The sequence below is a fragment of the Gekko japonicus genome, unplaced genomic scaffold (genome assembly GCF_001447785.1).
Source record: "Gekko japonicus isolate JY-2015 unplaced genomic scaffold, Gekko_japonicus_V1.1 scaffold948, whole genome shotgun sequence".
Lineage (NCBI taxonomy): Eukaryota > Metazoa > Chordata > Lepidosauria > Squamata > Gekkonidae > Gekko > Gekko japonicus.
The window spans coordinates 493,475-512,470 of record NW_015161978.1 but is presented as its reverse complement, the minus strand read 5'-3'; the positions used below and the strand labels follow the sequence as shown (position 1 = coordinate 512,470).

The window sequence follows — 18,996 nt, the reverse complement described above, 5'->3', positions numbered from 1 at the left end:
CACAGTCTTGATTTTCTTTCAGATCTGAACTGTAAACTTGAAGACAAGGCAGAAGATGGAGACCTGATAGATTGTAAGAAAAGGCCGGAAGAAGGGGAGGAGCTAGAGGAAGAAGCTGTGCACAGCTGTGACAGCTGCCTCCAGGTGTTTGAGTCACTGAGTGATATCACAGAGCACAAGATTAATCAATGTCAACTGACAGGTAAACAATACTTATCACTTTGTGTCTCCTTGCACAGTTCTATTTTTGATTTTTCAGGTCCCTTCTTCAGAGGCTCTCTTTTAATTTTCCCTTTTACTACAGTTTTATGCCTGCACTCAGAGTGCTCAGGTAATGTTGTTGGCATGCCTGAAATGATTTCTGGAGCAGAGTTGTACAGTGAGTGGCTTCTGTTTGAGTTGTCTCAGAGTGTCGATAACCTCTGTATTCCATTGAACAATATTGAACCTTTCTGTTTGTCCATTTCACCTTCATCTTCTAGCTTCCATGTTGTAATGTTAATACCTTTCACTGACTAAAAATAAACAAATGAAACACAGGTGATTACAAGTTGTGCTTGTACACTTTGATGAAAAGGTGCAACTCTTTTTTTAAAAATAGTGCATAGTAATCAGTGAATAGAAATCAAGGGGAATGTCCTGGAAGACTTTATGGCACTTTGTGGAAACAATCCTAATTGATATTTTATTGTCTTTGGGCATTAATGATGGGCATGCCCTAAACAAGGATGCATTTTTCTTGGTGAGTTTTCTTAGCAGTGTTTGGAATAGACTGAACTGAGTGAATATAGATCCAGTTTGAGTGAACAATTTTAGAATGCCAAAGAGAAGTGGAAAATATTGGATGAGAAAATGACCCGCTCCAAATAGCCCCAGTTGTGAACCACTAGAATATCACTTATGAGCCTCCAGTGCTTAATAAGTCATTTGGAAAGATGTTTGACCCCAAAAGAACAAAAAATTACTTATAAGTGAACCAAATCATCCCAAATCCTTACTAAAGTGCAGAAATCCCAGCCCCGAGGAATGCAGGGCAGTTTCAGAAAACATTAGAAATTCTGGATTTTCAGCATCAGAATAATTTCTGATACAATTACTGGCCCTCTATTGGTTGAATGAAACATATTCTCATTAACCTGCCATAATGTATGAAATAGTGTTTTGATGTCACAGTATTTATCATTTCTTAATTCCCTTGTGACATTGCTTCAGTTTTCACTAAGGCACTGAAGTCAGGTTATGGTCATTGTGCTTACATATTATCTTCAGGTGTCATCTTAGTGTGGTGGACCATATATGATAAGTCTTTTGAAATTACATGTTAGACCCTGAGAACTGCAAACAGTGTGGCATACGTGGCTGCCTTCTTCTGTTGACGGGAATGGGTCATAGCTACCACATCACTCCAGTCTTGTTCCACCTATATTGGCTTCCAGTTAACTTCTGGGTGCAATTTATGGTGCTGGTATTAACCTTTAAAGCCCTGTCCATCTTTGGACCAACAGACCTTAAGGATCACCTGCTCCCATATGTACCTACTTGACCACTGTGGTCATCTTCATGGGTCCTTCTTTGGGTGCCCTCGCTGTCTAAAGCTAGATGATTGACAACCTGAGAAAGAACTTTCTTAAGTTATGGCACCAAAATTATGGAATTCTCTCACCAGGGAGATCCATCTGTTCCACTCTATTGTTGTCTTCTGCCAGTGGGCGAAGACTTATTTGTGTCATCTAGCATTTCCTCACTGATCCTCCTTAGTGTGTATATCCTTTATAACTGTGTATGTTTTTTGTTTAATTTGTATTTTAGAAGCTTAATTTAATGGTTTTGATTCTCCACCACCTTGGGAACCCTAAGATGAGTGGAAAACCAGCAGGAAAATGTTTTAAATAAATAATAAATAAACCCCACTCTGCCATAAAGCTCACTGTGTTATCTTGACCAATCACAATGTCTCTGCATATCATACCTCACACAGTTCAAAGTCAAATACCTTTAATGGCATAGGAGTAAGATACATAGATGTAAAATAACACGGCATGGGTACCTCACACAGTTGTGAGTTGTGAGGTACCATCTGTATCCCCCTCTGTTTGAAAGAATAGCAGGATACAGGTGTAGACAGAAAGAATAGCACAATGAGAAGGGGAGGAAACAGGAGGTTGCCCCCTCACTTATAACGTGAGCACTCCTAATTGAGACAATAGCTCGATTCACCTATACTTCTTTCCATACCATTTTGGAAGGTCCTATGGTTCTTAGGGTCCAAGCCAAGGAGCACAGGTCTGCCTTTTACAACATTGCACTGTCGTGTACATTTAGTTCCAGAAACAAAGTCGCAACATGAGGTTACATGCTTATGTTTTTGGGAAGAGGCTATAGCTCAGTAGTAAAACATAGTTTCATTAAGAAGGTCCAGTTTCAGTTGCTGGCACCTTCATATTTAAAAACAGAATAAGGGACAAGACAGGGAAATATCTCTGCCCTGTATTCTGTAGAACTATTCTGAGTAGGTGATACTGAACTACATGGCTGATTCAGTCTGATGTGTTTGTACTCATTATGCAGGATGTGTTTGTACTCATTATGCAGCTAGTTTATGTAGAATGGACATCTGCAAGAGCAAAAGGAATACCAGCAGAATGTGCTGAAAAATCTCTCAGACAAATTGACGTAACAGATAATGACAATTTGTTACAGATATAAGAATATATGAAATTTTATTTTTGTGTTGTCTTCTCTATTCTTTTTTTTTTGTTAATTAAAATGTTGTCCCACTCCAGTGGGGTAAATCATCTATTCCACTTCAGTCCAGCCCTTTCTTATACTTGAAATGACCCTTCGTTAAGGCACTTCTGATTAGTTTGGCAAGATGCTACTTTCTGCAGCTGGATTGACTCTTCTTGCTTTGTCCTTGTAATGTCCTCCAATCAGACAACTTGTCCTTGGTGAACTTTTTTCTTTTCTGCAAAAGAACGATTTGTGCCTCCAATCGTTCTTTGACCGCCCCTTTGTAATTCTCTATCATTTCTCACCTAGAAATGGGTGATGAGTTGAGTGACTGCAAGCAGCATGAACTGAATATCACGCAACTGGGGAACTGAAGCAAAAGGAGAAATTCCTGGAGCACTGCTCCTGATCCATTTCACCCCGGGTCATGCTGGAGGGCAGAACTTGCCATGCTAAATGAGGGTTAAAATGGGTCTGCCACTTGAGTAATTTTAAAAAGAACTGTTTTTAAAAGAATCTCCTAAAAAGCTTGGCATGTCAGGGTTGCTGGAGAAGAGGGTAGAAATCAAATGAAAAATATTCCAAATATAATGGAAAGGTTTTGGAAAATAAAAGCTTTAAGCACCAAAGGATCAGTGGTTCTTAATCTTTCTCTCTGGAAATAATCTGAACATTAAGTAAGGTGTGTGTGTGTGTGTGTGTTTGTAATATGCATTTAAAAAAATCCATAACCATTTTTAAATTTTGGTGATTTTAAAATATTTGATCAATAATTTATTTGTACTGAAGAATGATTATGAAGCTTATTGTAAGAATTGAGTCTATTTGTATCTGAGTATAATAGCTTCACTCCCAGTATATTGGATATTATCCTGTCTTCAGTGGATATTATGATTAGAGGCCAGACTCTATTATAAAATGAATAAATAGTTTGGTAGTGGTATTGGAAACAGTATGTTGCAACTTTATTAAACATTTTTCTGATTGTTTCATTTTTTCAATTAACTGTGCAAAATAAAGCAGATAATGGATGGGAACCTTAGAAACGCATGTTCCCAAAATTCCAGGTGATTAAATCAGGCTGCTACATTTATGCTACTAAATTTAGTTTTGGTTCAGATTGCTCCACCATGCTTTTTTAAAAGTAAGCACAATGATGCCAAGCTAATTTGATCCAGTAATCTAAGTATAGATTTATTAGGTACCACTTATTCCAAAGATGATATTGCTTGTACCAGGCACTGATTTTTATGAATTTTGGAGGCATGCTCATCTTTTCTGCAAACTGAATGAATTTAAGGGACTTCAGTGTACATTCATGATCCCATATTCATTCAAACACGGGCTCTGTTCAGATATTACTGTCTTTGTGCACTTCCCTTCTGTTCAAAAATTAAAAGCCTTTTTAAAGTGGGTCAAGAGAGATCCTGTGTTTGAGGGCTCTCCTGGTTCAGTCCACTTTTGACACAGTAAGGAAAAAGAAATGGGTGAGACCATGGCCTATTGCCAATCTCTCCCAAGCTACAAGAAGACATTAATATCTGACCAGCTCTTAATTTTCTGATCTTACTCACAATTTGATTTTGGTTTGGAACTGTTACATGAAAGGAAGATCTATTAATGTAGATATGACTTTTGTGTAACTGTCCCTGCCTAGAAACTGTATTAGGAATGCACATGGGGTTTGACATGTATACGATGGCTTTTTTCTGACTTGCATTTTCAAATACTACATCATAGGTGGGAGTTTAGTCATCCTCTTGTAATATGGTGTTAAGATTGTGGGAGGGATGGAGATAGAAGCCCTTACAAAAGTGAGGAAATAGCAACATGCTAACATGCATGCTCTTAACTGGAGCTCATTTTCAATATATCTTTATCCTGTTGCAGTCCAACAATAAAATGAAAACTAGAAGAAAACTTGCAACGCATCCTAAGCACATACACCCTTCTGAAAACAATGGGTGTAGCAGTGCTTAGGAAGATACCATTACTTAGGCAAATTACAATACTCCTGAATTATTTCAGTGTAGAAAGAGAATGGCTTCAGTTTGTAGACGAAAGTCAGCACTTTAAGCTTGGTTTTAATTCCACTGGTGTCAGTGGCTTTAATCATGCTTAACTATGGATTGTGAGCTAAATGCCTAATAATGCCTTTATTGTGAATGTAGGCCCATGGAAACATGCCATTGGCTCCATCCCTCTGGGATTTCCATGCAGTCTGGATTCTTTACTTAAAACATGCCCCAGCAGTGGAAATAAGGAGGTAGGCTCCTATGGAGCTCTGAATTATATGGTTGGAAGTTTTACTGGGATGGATTCAGTGGTGTGCTTCCACAGGCAAAATGACTTGCACCTGTGGAGCACAACTTTTGTAATTCTTTTTCACTCTACAGCCCCAAATGGCCTCTGAAATCCTGCTGTTGGAGGTCCCTTCTTTCCTAGGAGCTAGTGTTCAGGGGCTGATGGGAGCTGTGACAGTCACACTCTACAGGTAGAAGTTATTACACCCATGGAAACACACTGCTGAGTTGTGTTTTTATTGTGAATGAGACTAGGTCAGGATTGAGACATTAGGCTGTAGTTCCAGATATTTCCAAGCTCTAAAGTCCATCTCTGTAAGATGATATTGACAAGAATATGTAGGTTTATGCATTGAGAGAGTGATTATGTGGCAAAAGCATGGTTGAACTATATTTTGGCTTTAGAAATCTGCTTACACAGCTCTTAAGAACCTACCTCATGCATGTTACAAAGAATTGTATAAGGCAAATTAAGTTTCTTGCCTATCCTTGCAAACAGAAATTGTACAACAGGTTTTCCTTCATATTTTCTGCTTTACTATTATAATGTATTTTTCAGCTTTCACCCCAGTTGTTTGCTGAAATCCAAGGGAGATTTTTAGGATCTTGTGAAGATGCTTCTAATAATTTAATTGCTCCTTATGCCGCCTTCCCTATGTCACCTCTACTCATGGCTCACATTTCTTATGTTCTTGAGGCATTCAAGAGACTTAAAGGAACTATTCAAACAATAGAAAACAAAGGGACATGGTGCTCAGTCCACCAGTCACTGCCTTGCACAATTAGATTTGCTGGGGAATTGCTGCTCAGTGCTTTGGCCTCTGGGTTGTGGGGTCCCACAAGGTTCTATCTTGTCCACTATGCTCTTTAACTTCTACATGAAACTGCTGGGTGAGGTCATCTGGAGATTTGGGCTAGACTGTCACAAATATGCGGGTGACACTCAGCTTATCTTGCGCTTCCACCTGATCCCAGAAAGGCTGCAGAAACTCTGGACTGATTTCTGGAGGCAGTCCTGGAGGGGATGCGTGCTAATAAACTGAAGCGTAATCTTGACAAGACAGAAGTAATGCTGATGAGCAGAAAGTCTGACCTGAGATTTAAGGCATCTCCCATTCTGGATGGGGTTGCACTCCCCTTGAAGGAACAGGTCCGTAGTATGGGGGAGCTCTTGAACCCAAGGCCTACGGTTGGATAAGCAGCTGGCAGCTATGGTCAGGATTGCCTTTTACCAGCTTTGACAGCCAGCTGCAGCCTTTCTTGGGGCAGAAAAAGATCTGGCCACTGTGGTGCAAGCCCTAGTTAAATAGATCACTGCAAGGCACTCCATGTGGAGTTTCCCTTGAAAAGTGTTTGGAAACTTCAACTGATGCAGAATGCTGTAGCCAAAATGTTGACTGGAGTGGGTTGTAGGGACCGTATAACTTCAGTCTTGGCCCATCTTCACTGGCTGTCAGTCTGTTTCTGGGCAAGGTGCTGGTGTTCTCCTTTAAAGCTGTTGCGACCAACCTACCTGAAGGACCTTTTACTCTTTTATGAACCTGCATGACTACTAAAGTCATCTTCCAAGACCCTGCTTTGAGTGCCACTCCCTTCTGACATTAGGCAGGTGCCAACACAAGAGAGGGCTTTCTCGGTAGTGGCACCCAAACTCTGGAACTATTTCCCCAGGGAGATTTGTCTCTCTCCTTTTGTTGCCATCTTCCCCCAGCGGGGGAAGACTTTTTTGTTTTGTGTGGTGTTCCCTCAGTGGTCCATCCTTTCTGCCCAATGTTTTGATTGTTGTGTTTATGGTTTTCTAATGTATTTTAGCTCAGGTTTTAATTTAGAGCAATGAGCCATTTACTACCTTAACAAATAACAAGATGTATCCTTGTTTACAGTGCAATCCTTATACCATTCTAAATCCATTGACACTGTGAATATCTTTTAGACTAGAGCATCAGCTGCATGAAGTGTTATTCTCAGTTGGCAGTTCATAAACAGGTACATAAACACATACACACAGAGTAAAAAGTTTATAAATCTTAGGACCAAAAGGCTATGAAATGTAAGAGGGCTGTAGGTCCATCACTTCGTGTCTACATCATTCCCTGATATATGTCAGGTTCTGTGTAGAAATGTGACAGATGTATTCCTACTGCTTGCATTTCATGGCCTTTGGTCCCATTGTCCTACAGAAAAAACAAACTGAGACTCAAACCTTCAGACAGGTGTGAGAGAATTGTGATGTATTATTCTTTGAAGACTGATGCTTTCCTTTTTCAGGGGAAAAGAATCTTTAGGCATATTTCGTTGATGCTACTTAAAACACTCAAGGAATATTGATGATTTTTTCCCTTGGATTTGTGAATGTATTCCTTTCTCCTGCTCACTGTATGCAGGTTTTTTCCTTAGTACATCATGTGACTGCTGAGGAATTTGACAAAGTGGGCTCTAGTGCATGAAAGGTTATGCCACAATAAATGTGTTTAATCTTTATGGTGCCAGAGAATTCTTTGAGGTTTTTTCCTTCTGCCCCCCCCGGCCCCCCCCCCGGAATTTGTTATCTGAGAATAAAGAGACAATTGCCTTGGAATATGAGGTTTTGAAGGTGTGTGTGTCTCTCCATTGCAGTATAAAAACAGATACTTCATTGTCTAAGAAATTAAATCTATGCACACTCACCATTTCCGTGGGAAAAAAGTGATTTTAGCCACTGAATTCCCAACTTCAATCAACTACTATTGCTTTTGATATCATGTAAAATTATAGTGTATGAAAATTATAATGTGTGTGGTGCACTGGATTGTTTTGGATGTGGGTTCAAATTCCAGCTCAGCTGTGGTTTCCCTGAGTGCTGGGTAAACTGCTTTCTTGCAGACAGTCTTTAAAATGGAATAAGAGTGAGATATCTTATGGGACAGTTGTGAGAACAAATTCAGATAAATTATAAAACCCTTGCATAATAAAAGTACTGTAAAGTATAATACAATAATTCATAGTAATATTTTAAAACAGCAGAGGTCTTACAAATTACGTGATGGTGTTCATACTATGATGACTATCTATTACAAAATGCAGTTACAATACATTACTGGAGTAGCTACATAATGTGGTTGAGATTCTCAGAGAAGTGGAATGAGATAGCTTTACCTTTGGATATTATGCACAATATCAAACATTATGCAGAGGGTGGAGGCTTTAGGGGAACTAAGAACAAAGTCATGCTATTTTTCTGGGAATTATTTAAGGGAGATGGAAGGACAATTAATTTTCTACTAATTGTGGTATCATTGAAATATAGCCATGCATTGGCTCTAAAGTTGCTGTGAAACTAAAAAAAAATGGGGCAAATTCAAGCTGGAACATTTTAGGGTTGTGATCTACAAGATATATGCATCCCACTTATATGACAATTTCTGGAAATTTTGAAGCCATAGGGGAAAAAATCTCCCCCTCAATAAAACCCTCCAAAATATTGGAAAAATTTGAGAAATATATGCAATACTTGCCTTCTTATCAATCCTAAAGTGATTTTACTGGTTTAACAATGTAATAGACATCATTTACATCTTAGAAGCACCAATGGTTTAGTTTTCAACAAGAAATTATCAACATATCCAATTTGTGTGTGAGAGAACGATTGAGCTGCAAACTATACTAACCTCTGCTAAGCCCATGTAATTTAGAGTCCCTTGGGGGACAAAAGGTCCACCTCCCCCCCCCAATTGTTCAGGGCTTTATTTGTGTGTTTTTCCACATGCCTTCACATCTCTACCTACTGCACTACTTTCAACTACTGCCCAGTGATGTGGGTTTTCTGGGAAAATCTGAATTACAAGTTTTCAGAAAATATTCTGATTCAAATTTAAATTAATATTGTTTAAATATTGAAACAATGTTGCTGTTCAGTCACACAGTCGAGTCCATGCCAGGCCCTCCTGTCGTCTGTCATGCTCTGGAGTTTGCTTAATTTCATATTTTTTGCATCGATAACACTGTCTAACCATCTCATCCTTTGCCATCACCTTCTTCTTCTTCCTTCAATCTTTCCCAGCATCAGGGTCTTCTCCAGTGAGTGCTCCTCATTTGGTGGCCAAAGTAACTTTTAAATAATGTTACGAAAAGAAGGCAAATATATCACGTACAAGCCCGAACCATGTACAAGGTCTGATGTTTGTCTATGCCTTGTACCCCACAGTTAGTCCATCCAACATGAGTGATTTGCAGTACAACAACCCTGATAGATATAGATAAGACTATTTTTATGTTTTATTTATTGATGGTATTTATATTCCATCTTTCTCACTGGGACTCAAGGCAAATTACAGAGAGTAAGTCGGTGCAATCAACAGGATGGGACATTCAGTGAACAATGCAGTAGGATTAGAGTTCTAGAACCAACCAGAAATCTTAAACAAACAGAACTGAAGCAGAAGTGTTAACATGACACATTAAATGATGCAAAATTACATAGTAGGATTTACATATGTGGGACAGAAAATATTTGCTGCTTGAATTTTAAAAAACGCAATTTTGGAATTTGTCATGAGTGTTATTTATGGGAAATTGCCTCTGGTGCGTACAAATTATTCTCTGGAGCTAGGGTAGGTTCTTCCTTATTCCATATTGTTTTGTTTTCCTTTAAGCAAATGTCATGTTAAACCCTAAGACTGCTTTTCAACTCTTGGGGAGTCTTAATAACTGTTGGCAGTTTGGGCAGAAACAGAGTTGTTGTAAAGAATAATCATTACATAATTCCTGTGGATGCCTGTATTCTGTAATTCCTGTGGATGCTTGTGTGTACCTCTAGACTATGGTTAGTGTCTCTTATAGCATTTTGTAATCATAACAGCCCGCATGTGTACAAAGGGGTGAAACCGTGGCTAATTTAGGCAGAAATATGGTTCATTTATGGTTGGTATATCTTCTGTTGTCAACAGGCCTGTAGAGATGATACAGAGATCTTTTAACAAATCTGCAGTCTGATACCAAAATGGCTGATGATGGAAGAAAACTTTGTTTAAAGAAGCAGAACTTCATGTTCTTAATTCTTTATTTGGACTAAAAGGTCACCATCCTTAGTTGGGGATATCACCTGGGAATGGTGCGAATGTAACAGAGATCTCTGACCTATTAATAAGCACCAGGAGAAGGAGATAGGGATCATTCCACAATGTGCCCTGGGGGTACTTCTCTTTTAAACTTCAAGCATTGTAGCTGGAACTGTTCAACTTTTTATTTCTTTCAGTTTTACCTTCAGGGGAAAATTGATCGATTTGGAGATGATTATTCCATAATCTCTGAATCTTTCTTTCTCCACATTGCAGTGAGAACTCCTTGAAGTTTAAAGACACTTGGTTTCCTCTGTGCATTGTGCAGTGAGACCAAGAAATATATGGGGACAGCAGTCTTCTTTGGCATAGTGCTGGCAGACACATTTGGAACTATAATACTTACGTTTTATATTAAGGTTATATCTGTAGCCCTGTTACTTACTTCAGTTTTGTCCTCCGTCTGTCCAGTATTTTCTGGGGGTGACATTGGCTGCTATGATGGAACAAGACGGCAGAAATGAAAGGTTGAGGAAGAATTGAGATGTAAAAATATAAATTACAGATTTTAGGAAATGATTTGTGCTTCATGAAACATATGGAGCATTAATCTTCAAATAATAGAACCTTTAACTTTGTTTTTTCCTGCTTGATACTGAATTAGTGGTTTATCTTATCGGCTTTTTAATGCATCTGGTCTGAAATCTGTTTTATGAATAGTTTTTATGCTGATTATGTCCCATGTCTAAAGAGGCATCATTGAATTATCCTGAATAAATAAATATTCACCCCATAGTATTACAGTGTGTAATTTTTCCAGAAAAAGGAAGATAAAGGAATGTAAATAATTGATTTGTTACCCAGTCAGTCACATCCTCAGACTGGTCTCATTGAACTGGGTGACGTTTAGGACTGTAGAATCCTTTGGTAACAGGCTCATGAATCTCTGTGTATCTTGATGTAAAATAATCTAGTAGACCTTGCTGTGATAAGCCATTTATCTGCATTTGATTCACCTGCTCACACCGTCTTAATATTTTTATGGATATTCTGAAAAATCATTGTTGTGTAATAGCTAAATGCCCACTAAATGTCTGCTAAAATACCTGCACATAAAATAACATAGCAGACTGGCAGTATGTCAACCTCAAGGAAACTGTGGTTCTTGCAATTTAATCCCCCCCCCCTGTAAATAATAGTTTGCAGAAATGTCTTCTCTCTTTCTCCTTGCTTTTCTAACTCTGAATGGAAATGGTGTGTCTCATTTGTTTTTACTGCTTCATTCCAGCGGGAAGTCCAGTTTAATGACTAGAGGAGGCTTGGGTGACTCATGTGGAGAAGGCACAGGAAGGGTCAGGTTTTTCAAACATAATGTGAGCCCCTCTACCAGATGTAAAAGTTAACGAAAGGAAAAGTGGGAACAGCAGATTTTGATTATTTACCTTCTTTTGATGAAAGCAAAGTTCAGCCTATGTGTGTTAAGTGCACTTTAATAAGTCACTACAGAACTACTGCTTAACATATAACTTCTTTGAAAGAGTAAAATAAGTCACCTTTGCGACAAGCCCTAAAATATCTGAACTTCTTAAAGTATGCAGAGCCTTAGATTAATCCCACCCTTCAGCCTGAAAACATTCCAGAGCATCAAAAACGTTTGCTCTTTGAGTTCTGGTTTTAAACTGTGTTGCAGACACAACAACATTAGTGTCTATCCTTCATCCTCATGTTGTGATTTATCCATTTTTCAGTAGCCAGTATTCTTCTGTTCTCGTGCTTAATAAAAGGTTGGTATTCAGAGCCATGTTCATTGAATTTGTTGCTTAAGAGAACAGGGGGAAAAACTGTTTTGGGGAAGAGTTTGTATAAGTTTATATACGATGTTTCTGCCCCACAACGCTCCCAAGACTCCCAAGTTCCAACTACATATAAAAACAGACCATAAAACAATAAAAATCATGTAAAGTCATGGAATGGGCTAGAGACTAAGCCATGTACCAAGTTCAAAAAATAATTGAAAAGTTTCTAAAAGAATATTTAAAAATCAAGACTTAAAATAAAAGAAATGTAGTCCTAACGTAGTCCCTGACCTGGATAGCCCAGACTAGCCTGATTTCATCAGATATTGAAAGCGAAGCAGGGTCAGCTCTGGCTAGTATTTGGATGGGAGACCTCCAAGGAATGCCAGAGGTGTGACATGGAGGCAGGCAGTGGCAAATCACCTCTGAACATTTATTGCCTTGAGAACCCTAGAGGGGTCACTGTAAGTCAACTGCGACTTGACAGCACTTTCCTCCACCAGCAGCGTCAATAGTAGGGCAAGGACACCTCTCCCTCAAATACAAAACAAGTAAAGTCTAGGAAAACCAAAGTGTTTTGACCTGTCACCTAAAACTCTACAAACTCTTTATCCAGTAAATTACTCTGGAGAAAGATTCCACATCAAGGGGACACGACAGAAATGGCCCTGTCTTTGATGTCCCCTCACTTTCTCTGACATTACAGCAGGGCTTCTGTGGTAGGTATTAACTGACAGACAGGTCCATTGGGGAACAGATTGCTCCGTTAAGGACTCTGGTCCCAAGCTGTTTAAGGCTTTATAGGTAATCAGCTGTATAATGTGAACTGAGGCTTCTTAGGAAAATACCTCTAGTTCTATTAGACTTGAAAGCCTTGTTATTCTTTTGATTGGCAGTCAGGGGACAACTGGTGTCTACATATGTAAACATGCTTTCATGAGTTATCATTAAATGACACTTGCTCCAGTTGCCCATGTGCTTTATGTAGAAGACATTGGCATGCATGGGACATAGAATCCTAAAGTTTCCCACAATTATTCATGTTTTGTTTCAACTGAGAACCATGAGAACCCTGTGAGATTAACAGGAGGTAAGGTCTCTGAACAGGCCAAAACAGTTTTAGGAACCTAGCCTTGTGACCTTGTGAGCTCCCTCTCCACTAGGGTTGCCAACCTCCAGGTGGTAGCTGGAGATCTCCTGGGTTATAGCTTATCTCCAGGTGACAGAGATCAGTTCACCTGGAGAAAATGCAGTTGCATTTTTTTCACAAAAACTTGTACAACAGGTATATAATTGGGGAAAAAGTTTTAGCTCTTAGCATTCAAAATATAAATCTCATAGTTGCTGTATGTTTCGTTGCCTTTTATCTTGGGGGGGGAGATGCATGCTAATTACTTTATTTCTTAATACAGTTTTTTTTTTTGCACACACACAGGATTCCAAGAGCATTCATTCCTTTTTCAATCCCTTAATTTGCTTTAATGTTTCTTCTGGCAGGGAGGTTGCCTAGCCTCCCTCTATTGTCTCCCACACTGCTAAAATTTAGGCTGTAAACTTGTCCTGGCAGGGATCTTTTTTGTTGGTGTTACTCTCAAAACTGCCATATATGTTGATGCAATTCAGTAAATAAATAAGTAGTATCCTGGGGCATGGACGGAGTATGCTCCCCCCCCCCCGAAGCTTTTTGTTGTTGTTCTGGTATTTCCTTCCTCCTTTTGTTTGTTTTAGCTGCTTATTTCTCAGTGTTTTCTTAGGAATCAAAGTTGCATCCCAAAATCAAACTAGAAAAGGGGCTCCCAGGACCAGTTTTGTGATGTGTGGAAATTGTTGTCTTTCAAAAGGACAAATGAACAATTCAATGTGGATGGTCCCTCTTGACCTCTTCAAAGCAAATGCTCACATCCAGTTATGCTTGTCTTGGGGCAACTGCATTTATACATGAAAGATTATCCCAGTCTTCTCTGCAAATCTTAGGAAAAGATTATAATCTTTATTTCAGGTAAAGTCTATCTATAAAAATTCTGAAAACATTTCAGGATGTCCCTTTTTTTCTTCTTCTCAGAGTAGCTTTGGCCATGGCAAACAAGTGCTGCAAGTTGAATGCATGCTCAGCCACCTAAGTAGCTCAAGACCAGTGTTCCCTCTAAGCTGAGTCAGTGTGAGCTAGCTCACAGCTTTTTAGCCTCCAGCTCACACATTTTTGTCTTAGCTCAGTAAGGAAGGCTCCAGAACAAACTAATTTATGCAGTAGCCAAACCACTCGCTCACAACTTTAATGCTAGTAGCTCACAAAATAGAATTTTTGCTCGCAAGACTCCACAGCTTAGAGGGAACATTGCTCAAGGCACATGTTAGTAATGTATTAAAGGGAATGTTTGCAACACTCCCTTAGGTGCATGACAGCCCATGTTGGGCTCTTCACTGTGAGTTCCCTTTTGGATTTAACAAAGAAGCACCACCATCTGGAATGAGTTACTCTAAACCTGGCAGTACTACTTGTTTGTCATATTTGTGCCACTCTTGAAGAAAACTCATAGCATAAATACCCTTGAATATGCAAACATGAACTGATAACAGTTTAGCGACCATATGACTGTCCTCACACCTCGTACATGTGCTGGGAGTATGTGGAGGCAGCATGTAAGGTCTTTAAAGAGAATGAGAAATACATCCATGCCCCCATTCAGCCTTCTCTCATTTCAATACATGGTGCTTGCTCTGGAAACATGGCTGTGTTGGGAATTATCTATGTATGAATGCTGCACACATGGTAAACTGTATTATATCTTGTGCAGTTTGTGATAATGAAAAGGCTTTCTGGGCTAGATTTTTAGCTCCAAAAAGTAAATCTGAAGTTCTTTTCTGATTTCCTTTTTATGTGGTATTTCTGGCATCGTATCTTGATAACTGAGCACAATGGTTCACCTATAGAACAGATATTTTGGATAATAATATTGGCATACTCTCAGAAGACATACATTTTTTAGAAGTTGCTATACTTTTAACCAATGTACATTTTGAATTTCTGTCAACTTTAAATTTTATTTGAATGTAAGCTTACATTCAGTATCAATTAATCTTACCTTTTGCTGTCCTCTTCTAAATATATTTAAAAACAAAATACCTAAGAGATTAAAAACACTGAAAACGGAAAAAAAGTATTTGATAAATTGATTTTCTTTTGTTAAGCATATATACCTCTATAAATAACATGCAGTGACGCCATTTAAATGAGAGTACCATCTTAAGTAGAGTTACATGTACCTAAATCCATTGATGTCAGTGGGCTTAGAAGGGTGTAGTGCTGCTTACGGTGGCACTGTTAATAACCATAATAATAACCATTATCCATGGCATGAGGCCACCGTTGTTGATGAGATTCATATTCATTTCTTTTAAGAAAGTATATCCTGTTTCTTCTGTGTATGAAAATACATTTTCCTGGGGATCACAAAGCACTGCCATGAGAAGAGGAGGAGGAGAAGAGGAGATTGAGTTTGTACCTCGCCCTTCACTACCTGAAGGAGTCTCAGAGCGGCTTACAATCCCTTTCCTCTCCCCACCCCACAACAGATGCCCTGTGAAGTAGATGGGGCTGAGAGATCTCTTTCGAGAACTGCTTGTGAGAGAACAGCTCTGAAAGAACTTTTGACTGACCCAAGGTCACACCAGCAGCTGCATGTGGAGGACTGGGGAATCAAACCCGGTTCTCCCAGATTAGAGTCTGCACTCTTAACCACTACACCAAATCAGGAAAGATCTGTGATCCTCGTTTCCACAGATTGCTCAATCTAATCCATTGGTTTTTCACCCTTCTCCAGTATCCTTATTTAGAGCTCTCCATCTTTTTGTCCCAGGTTTTTCTGCCCTTATTTCTTGTTAGATGTTTCCCTGTGGTCTTAGTTTCTGTAACAGTGCAATCCTAAAAAGAGTTACATCCTTCTAAGTCCATTAAAATCAGTAGGCTTAGAAAGATGTAACTCTGCTTAGAACACCACTGCAATATCATCCATGACTGACTTTATCTGGTATTGTGCAGTTGAGTAGGTTAGTTGCTTTCTAGTATTTAATTGATCACAGAAGAATAACTGAACATGGGTTACTCTTTACAGACCATGAACAGGTTGGTGGAACAGGCATTTGACCCTTCCGCTTTCCCCTTTTTTATTCTTTAAAGTGCTTATGCAATGATAGATCATCTGTCATTGTTTCCAAGAGATGAACTGAATAAAGTACCTACAGTGTGTTGGGCCCTTTGTAAGGAATTTGTTGTAGTTGCCCAAAATTTGTCAACAAAAGCGGGTAAAATAGAACAGACTTCTATAAAGGAAAAGTATGTGATTGCATTCTTCCAATTAAAGCTGTGCATCCTTTTAGATTAGCATCTCAAGTACTGTTTTCTGGTAATGTAAAAACATAACAAATAGAATTTGTGCATAAAATTTAGTTATAATAATTTTCCATTGCTGTATAGAAATAATTTGCAAATTGGTGTGCATTAAAATACATCCAACTTCTAGTTTACTGATTGTTATGAACTGCTTATTGAAACATTGTACAGCTCACAAATGGCTCTCCAATTTAAGTAATTTTGTAGGCATATAAAATATTTTTGAGAAAAAAATGGAAGTATGGCTAAAAGCTGTTTTTATATACAAAGACAATGGGAACATTACTTGCTGACAACTATAACTTGTTGAAAAATTACATTCTCAGTTCAAAAGACACTGGCCTGCCTAAATAAAAATCACATAATTTTGTATTGAAAGGCAACAAATAACCCACAATAAAAATATTTATTTTTGGAAACAGAATATAGAGGTATGCACTTGTATCAGTAGCCTCAGCTTCCAAAAGTTACATGCATCTCATTGATAATTTTACGTGCTTCATTCCCAAACATAGCTCAGGGGGGGTCCTAACTAAAAGGGCATAAAATGCATCACCATCATAAAATAGCTACAAAAATCCAAGACTATAAAATCAAAATCTAGCAAATAGTGGAGAAGCAGCAGAGTATATCCAACTTGGATGAAGCCTCCAATCAAGGGTGAAGTGTTTTATTCAAAGGCAGTCTGGATTAAGAGTGTTTCAGCTGTGTCTGGAATGCTTGTATTGAGGGAGCTAGGCGTGGTGTAGTAGGATATGGGAGACCCAGGTTCAAACGCCCACTCTACCATGAAAACTTGCTGGGTGACATTGGGCCAGCCACACAACCTAAGCTGTATCTACCTCCCAGGGTTGCTGTGAGGATAGAATGAAGAAGCGGAGAATGTCGTAAGCCTCTTTAAAATCCTGTTTGGGAGAGAGAGTTCTAAAGCTTGGGAATGGTAGCCAGGAAGACATTTGCATGGGTACTAGGGGCTGCATTCTGGAATTCCCAAGCCAAAAATGTACATGAAAATCAGTGTTCTGGGTCTGAGAAAGTGTGCTTGCTCGCAAAAGCTTATACCATTAATAAAACTTTGTTGGTCTTAAAGGTGCTACTGGGCTCCAACTTTGTTCTACTGGGTCATTACTGTGATTTTCTAGAATGGTTATACAAATCTGGAATTGTTAGGCATTACACACACACCCCCCCCCCAAACAATCCATGTAGTTTTTTGTGTCCAGGTGCTTGTCATCAGCAGTGGCAGGTGTCTTGTTTATCTATCATTCTTTGATTTTTCCAAGTAGTGCCCTAGGGGAGGTGGCTCTTGGCTGGCACAAGCCAGATGCAAGACCTGGCAAAGCCACTGCTCTAGGTCATTCCTTCCCTCCCTACCTGCATTTGGGGGTCAAGGCCCTTTTTTCTCTGTTAGTAGGATTGGCCCCTTGGTACAATTTGCTTGAAACTTGGGTAGTCTTTAGTGGATGGGCAGCATTAGCTCCCATGCAATTTTGATGTAATTCAGTTGAAAAACAACCACTCCAGCACCCTCCTCCAAGTCCCCCACAGGCAATAATAGTAGAACTGCTATTCTCCTTCACTTTATTCCTTGCTTTGGGAAAGGAAACAAACAACAGATCACAGCAAATGCAGAATTTTCAGCAGAAAAAATGCCAGTCACTGTAAGAGTAGGAAAATTAAATGAATGCAGACAAGATTTTATTTTTTAATGCTGGTGGCCAGTGCCATTTATTCTCAATAGGAATCAGTGGAGAGAAGTGTGCCAGTGCTCAGATGCACCTATTTTTCGGGGGTCTATAAAATGCTTGAAATTTAGGGAGCCTTTGATTAGTGAGAGGGCCATGTGGTGTCATTGTTTTTTAAAACAGTTCCCCATTGAAAATAATGGTCCTGAAACTCTAGAACCTGAAAAACCATATGGATTTGAGTGCTGAACCAGTAATTTCCTCTCCCAAATCCCAGATTCAAAGTTATAACATTTCCCCCCTCAAAGTACACTCTTGGTGGGTATGCTGTACATGTATTAAATGTCTGTCTGACATATCAGATTGAACATCATGAGATGGAGCTCATGTCAGTTCTCACTCTTCCCGTGTATCTATGTTACTTTTAAAAGTATTTTTACCCCTTTGAAACCTTGGACCTAAGCTGTGACTTCTCCACTTTTCTCCTCTACTCATGTGCAAGTGGTTTCCAAATGTTGCCACTTCCTTCTCTTCAAATTCTTCTTATCATTCCTTTTGTTTTTGTACCTGCTGCTACACATAGTAATCCATACTTCTTTCTTTCTGCCTTTCCCTCCTGTTGTATCTCACTTCAGCCGATTCAGAAAGCTTCTGCTGAGCTGAACTTTCTTTTTTGCACTTCCGATTGTGTTATGTCTTTTTAGTGCCTCTGTATTCTCTCTCTGTCATTATTTGCCTCAACTTTTACGCTTCTTGCTGTTACTTTTAAAGCCGTCCAACTTTCCATCCTAATTAGTATCTTGTCCCTCATCCTTGGGCTGGTTGTGCCATATGATGGTTTGGTGCCACACAAACAGGTCTTGGACTTGCATGCTTCCTCTTCCTCTTGCAACTGTAGTTTGTCATTCTGGAACTCAGGCAAACTCTGGTGGTTTGCTAAGAAGCAGTAAGGGGGGAAGGAAGCAATTACGGTATGTAAGGAGAGGCGAGAAGGGTAACAGCCTTCGCTGAAATAGCATAACTCCCTTGACCCGACCATCCAGGATTATATTTCTC

The 18,996-nt window shown here is 39.1% G+C and overlaps 1 protein-coding gene across 2 annotated transcripts in view; it reads left to right on the top strand.

The window, feature by feature from the left end:
- ZNF521 (zinc finger protein 521) overlaps positions 1-18,996 on the top strand; it is a 407,243-nt gene that overhangs the window by 38,151 nt on the left and 350,096 nt on the right. For both annotated transcript variants that reach the window (XM_015429753.1, XM_015429754.1), the window contains exon 4: positions 23-202. In XM_015429753.1, the coding sequence (XP_015285239.1) occupies positions 23-202 (180 nt within the window). The remainder of the gene's footprint in view (positions 1-22; positions 203-18,996) is intronic.